At 43.0% G+C, this 6,105-nt stretch overlaps 1 protein-coding gene across 2 annotated transcripts in view; it reads right to left on the minus strand.

Moving 5' to 3' along the window:
• The window catches only part of VPS41 (VPS41 subunit of HOPS complex), a 111,996-nt gene extending 109,614 nt beyond the window's left edge, over positions 1–2,382 (minus strand). For both annotated transcript variants that reach the window (XM_068935936.1, XM_068935935.1), the window contains exon 1: positions 2,313–2,382. In XM_068935936.1, the coding sequence (XP_068792037.1) occupies positions 2,313–2,333 (21 nt within the window). In that variant the 5' untranslated portion in view covers positions 2,334–2,382. The remainder of the gene's footprint in view (positions 1–2,312) is intronic.
• Between the last annotated feature and the right edge of the window lie 3,723 nt (positions 2,383–6,105).

A 6,105-nucleotide genomic window follows, 5' to 3' on the forward strand; every position in this document is an offset into this window, starting at 1 on the left:
TTTGTTCCTTGAACAAGAATTTAGCTGAAGGTGTTTAGAAAGGTAACTGCTAGACTGTTAGACAAGTAACTGCTAACTCACTATGCTAGCAATTTACTATGAAAAGGTTTTTGTCCCACTCCCGTAGGCAAAACTACAGTAGCAAACTGCAGTTACGACTGCCTTGGAATTTTGTTATTCCTCCCCCCCCCTCCTTTAAATGCATGAACCAAGGTGATTATCCCCCACTTTGACTTCTTAGTAGTCTCATAACTGTGAAGAGCAAACCCCTCATCAGGGATTAGTAGGTGACCAGATTCCCAAATCATGAGGAATAACTGCCATTGATTGGTAGATCTGTCAGACTCTAGGGGGAAAATGAACAGTAGCGTTACTGTACACTTCAGTCAGCTGGCAAATGCTGTTGCTCTAGAAGCCTAAGAATAGAAGAAGGGAACACAGATGAGAAAACCACAGAAATGTAAAATCATCTCTGACTGTTAAAATCACCCAGCTAGCAGATCCAACATAACTGCTCAATAAATTCTTAATCCAGCTTTCCAATATGATGGATATGGGGCTTTCCCTTCTCCCCCCCCCCCCACAAAAACAGACAATATCAACTATATTTTTAGGCCAATAATCTGCTGGGAGGGGAATAAATCATGAAACCTGGATTTCAAAGAAATCATGCAATCATTTATCTCCATGCACAACCTATAGATTCCTTTCAGTGGAGGAAGACATATTCTACATACAAAATAAACAAGTGAATTAGATAACTGTTATACCATAGCACAAAGAGAGCAAAACACAGGTTGTTTTAATCTCTTATATTTTTTAAATAAGATAAGAAGTTTCATCAGAGTTGGTCCTATTCTAAGAATTCTTTTGAACGCTGCTACATTTAAAAATTTGCTGAATCAGGCAACCAAGCCTTCTCAAAAGAAACCAGCCTTGCCGAACAAAACCCATGGCAGCAAGAAAGGTGCAAACCAGATGCATCTACCAAATACCAATTAAGACCCATTTCCTTGAGAAAATTTAAGAACTCTCCCACATTTAGGTGTTCAACAGAGAAAAACGTCATACTGCCTAGTACTATGTCAAAAAAAAAAAAATTCAGTAATGAAACAGATTAAGAAATATTTGAAAGCAGCAAGCCACTTCTTTTCAAGCTTTTATTATTTTCTTAGGAAATTAGTCTAAGGCAAGAGAGTTCTATGAGGACCATCACTTTAGAGAACCGTGGGTCCTAAGGACACAGAATAAAGCCCAAACGGTTCAAATTTTGTCTCAGGAGAGAATTCCACTGTCGAAATTAATTTGCCCATATCTTCTGCACCACTCTCCAAAAGAGTTTCCCAATCATTTCAGACCAAGCCTTCTCTTCTCTTAGCTCCTTAATCCTTGCTCTACACAGACACCAGTTGCATTTCAAAGCCTACCATCACAACTGACTCCTAGCTGCTAAGGGTCCCATAGGAGGGGGTATCTTAAAAAAATAAACAAACAAACCTATAAAAAATTTATGATGCTAACACCTTAGCAGTTCTATGGCTTGGTAAGAGCAAGACAGAGAAAGATATCATTCTTAAAGGGAAAAGAAAATCTGTTTTCTGAGACTGAAATGAGACTGAACACTTCAAAAACTGCTAAATATTTTCCCCCCCGTTACTGTCACACAATGTGTGCCTTTAAAGCCAATTATTTCCATACTTTCACAGAGATCTTTGGAACACCGCCTCCCCCCCCCACCTCCTTTTAAAGTCTCCGCTGTGCATCTACACGTATGCACAAACCGAGGTACAACATTAAAACAACATTCAGTCCCACTCCTTACAACACTGCAGCGGAGCCAACCCGCAGGCCTCAAGGCGCGACCGCGCACCGGCGGCTCCAGGGGAAAGCCCGCCAGACTGACCCCTCGGGACAGCTACCTCGGCATTTTAACCGCGCACCGGTTGGGCCCTCCGCGCCCGCGGAAAGCGGCGGGCGGCACCGGCCGCGCCGCCTCCCCAGGCCTCAGGCCCCGCCGCCAGGCGGTTGCCCTCGCACAGAGGCGGCAGTGAAGCGGCCTCACACCGCCGCCAACATCTCCTCCTCCATCCCCCTCCGCCCCGGCGCGGCAAAGTTTCAGGCGTAGCCCCCAACGCCCCCCCCCCCACCCCACCCCGGGCCGTTACAACGCCTCAGAGGCGTCGCTGGCTCCCTTTATCGCCCTGCACACACGCTGTCCCGTTACCCCTCTGCTCCCAAAGGCCTCCCCGGCCCCAGGGCCCGCTGCCCCCGGGGCTCCTCGCCCCCCGGGACAGCCCCCCCACGGCCTCTACCTTCTCCTCAGCTTCCGCCATGGCGGGCCCGGCGAGCTGTCACGTGAGGGGCAGGAAGCCGGCGCCTCTGCCGGCACTCTGGGAAATGTAGTTTGGAGGGCTGGGGCGTGTTCTCCTCCCTCTTTTTTTTTTTGGGGGGGGGGGGGGGGGGAGGGAAAGAGATGTCTTGCCTAGCTGCGGCTGTGGTGAGGCTGGTGCGGGAGAGGTGCCTGCCCCTGCCCAGGGGTTTGGGAGCGCGGCGCGGCGCGGGGCGGTTAGTGACCGTTAACGACGGTTAACGGCCGTGCCACTCGGTCGCTGCCTCGGCAGGGCTGAGGCCGGGCGGGCTCCAGGCCACACCATGAATTTCCCGACGCCACTGCTCTCCTCAACTGCGAGCAAAGCACCTTTTTAAGCTAGGTTCACGCGATATCAAGAGCTTGGGCTTCCCCCCAAAAGCTCCCGCCTTTGGCAAGACTGAAGAAGGCAGAGGTGGTAAAGAGCGGAATTGTCCCTGGTGAGCGAGAGTTGAGCAGCACCCTCAGCGCCACGATGATGTAGGTGATGCCAGGAGCCAGCTCCCGCGTCTCCCAGCGCGTTGCCACCTTTGGTATTAGACTGTCCGTTCTTCAGGGCAGCGGCTGCTTATTGGCATCTGCCTGAACAGCCCTCGGTTAAGCGCAGCTCCAATTTCAGTTAGATCCTCTTGCAAGACATGGAGCAGTCCTTTTCTTTCTGTACCTTTACCAAATTTGTTAATATTGAAAGGCCTCACACGCACATGAGAGTCAGGCGGAGGATTTTAGAAAATCCGAGCTTCTTTCTAAAACTCTTAAGAGCTGCTGCATTTCCTCTCTTAAAACTTAAGATCTGAACACCGAGTTTGCACTCAAATTACGTTTTTACCTTAAAAATATGACCCAAGCTAAAAGGCAACTGGCAATACTTTCTATCATTCAGGTTTTGTCTGTGGAGCTATTGCGTATTTCAGGTGGAGCAGCAGTTAATGTGCGACGTCCATACCCATGGGACCACTGCCAAGAATTTAAAAAGTGCAGGTCAGCTCCGACAATAAAGGAGAAATCTTAGGGTATTATACTAGAACTGGATGGACATAAGGACATACAATTAAAGTTAATTGCGGAGAGTATTATTATGGATATGAAAATCATGTATCATATCATTGTCGTGCATTTAGAAACTAATAGCCAGAATTTCTACTGAGAAGAGATATGACTGTCCTCTAAAAATAGACTGGGAGGTTGACACTGGGATGAGAGAGGACTATCAAAGTTAACAGTTGATGTCAGTGCAAGAACATGTAGATATAACTGTCCTGAATACACTGCATTTGGAAATTACATAGTACAAGAAAACGTTCATTTCTGATCTATTATCAAACATCTAAGGACTATGAGGGGTATGTAAATGTAATCCTGGCTATTTAAGCCTAGGGATATCTACAGAGAAGGAGATGTTTGGCTGCTGTTGTACAAGATATTGTTGAGACCTCATCTGGAACTAACTGTAAATTTCCAGTTGCCTTTGCTCAAAAAAAGATTGATTCAAACTGAAAGGGGGCAAAAGACTACTAAAAGGATCACAGAAATTTAAGGTCTGTCGTATTGGAGAAGACCGAACAAAAAGAGCTTGGCTTCTTCAGTCCAGGACCTGTCTAAGAGCGATCAATTAGGAGCTGAAGAGGAAAAAGAGCTACCAAAGGAATGAGATCAAATAGGTATCAGCTATTATCAGTACATTTAGATTGAGAACCAGAAGTAGATTCTCATGTATCAGAGGAATGAAGTCCTGTTGAAATCAGTGAAAACATTACCGTTGCCATCAATGTAGCCAGGATTTGTCCTGTAATATGTAATGCACAAGCTGTCTTATCTTATACTTGAAGACTGTGTATATTTAGTGAAAGGAAACCTTCTCTGATAAGCTTTTTTCCACTTTCAGGAAAAAAATATTTAGGGGGGTTTTGCTTTATGGTTTTGGTTTTGGTTTTTTTGCCCCTGAACTGAGATGTTTTGTGGCATTTTTTAAACTGAAATGACTGTTAATAACAGACTTTATAAATGCCAAGAAAAACAGAGTGTAATGGAAAGGATGGCAGATCTTGTAAACTTTGCTATTATAACACCTAATAGGGTACATTTGTTACAAACAGAGCAACCAAGAACAGCTGTTCTTGTTTTCACTGCACATAGAGTAAGTCGTATACCAATGTGATTTACTTGCAATAAGTTACTTATTTCTGGCAGAAAAAAATATTTTTTTTCTTGTTTAGACTTAAGGTATGAATTCAATCTGCCATGATTACACGTTTTCATTGGGTCAGGAAAATTTGTTAGCCTCTGATTCTGACACCCCTCTTCCCCCGCCTCCCCCACAAAGTGCTGAGAGCCATCAAGTACCAATGGCGTCAATGGGATTTAAAATCTTTCAGCACCTCCCACAAAGCACTCAGCATCCTGCAGACTCATGCCTGAGAATATCACAGTCAACCTGTGGAGATAAAATGCTTAAGCATAGTTCAGCATAAGTAGAAAATGCAGCACTGCCTAAGGGAAGTGAATGTTCTATCCTAACAGTAAAAAATATTATCTTTCGTTGTTTGTCAGCACATAGATCTGAAGTTTTGGTTAAGTCAGTTGGACAAGTCAAGAGATGTTTGGGACTGCTAGTAAGATTATGAATACTTTGAAGTTTAGGTATAGAGTTTTGGCCCAGACGCATCTCAATTAATAGTCTGGCAGTATGTTTTTCATGTAGTTCACTGAAAATAAGTAACCTAATAAGACTTTAAAATAAAGATTTTAGCTTTACCACAACACTTTCAATGTTCACAGTACCTATTTTAATGCAGAGCTTCCAGTTAATGGGAATTCTTCAGAGCTCTGATAAAAGGATGCTGATACCCCCATATTTGGAATGCTGGACTTCCAGCTTTATAAAATTCAAAAGTGTGTCAGGAGTTTTAAATTTATCTTTTGCTGTAGAAACCAGAATTATCATTGAAATTTGGACCTTGACCAACATCCAGATTCCAAATACTGCTAGAATTTCTATCTCACTTTCTTTAACACTCTTTCTGACTAGTGTGAAACATAACAAGTAGCAAGTATCAATGCCATTTGGTAGAGATTATTGTATTTCAGGCTCCAAGAGCTCTCAGTTGCTTTCAAGTAGGACTGATTCATCCAAAAAAATATTCAGCTGGGTTATCTCTCTCCACTCTCACCACCACTTATTCAGTAAAAAAAACATGGTGTAGTCTGTAAGTTAATAGCATTTAAAAACACTGTGCTGGATAAAACCTAGCTGATATTGTTGTCAGAACAATGGAAGTTCAAAGGCTTTCCTCTTTCTGTTTGTTTGTTTGTAGAAAGAAACTTGCAAAGGCTTTTCTTTTTTCACTTGCTATCAAAGAATTATTTTTGTGAACATACTTTCAGTTTGCACCATAGCTTCCATGCATGTAACCTTGAATATGTTCAGGAATTCCATACTTTTATAAAAAGATCCTATTCCACCTGTTAGCATTATATTGTTTTGCAAATGTTTACTTTTTTCTTCTTAGTTCACTTTTAACCTTTATTTTATGACACTTCCTCTTGAAAGAAGTATCTGAACAATGAATATGAAAACTCTTTCAATTATAAATCAGAACATTAAATATATATGCTTTAATGTCTTGAAGCAAGATTAGGCAAATGTCTTGCAAATGTAGGGATACTTTTCTTCCCAGTTGCTGTCGTTCTCTTCAATAGAAGTATTCCCAAGGCAGATATTATCAGTCACGAGTAGG

The sequence above is a fragment of the Struthio camelus genome, chromosome 2 (assembly GCF_040807025.1).
Source record: "Struthio camelus isolate bStrCam1 chromosome 2, bStrCam1.hap1, whole genome shotgun sequence".
Lineage (NCBI taxonomy): Eukaryota > Metazoa > Chordata > Aves > Struthioniformes > Struthionidae > Struthio > Struthio camelus.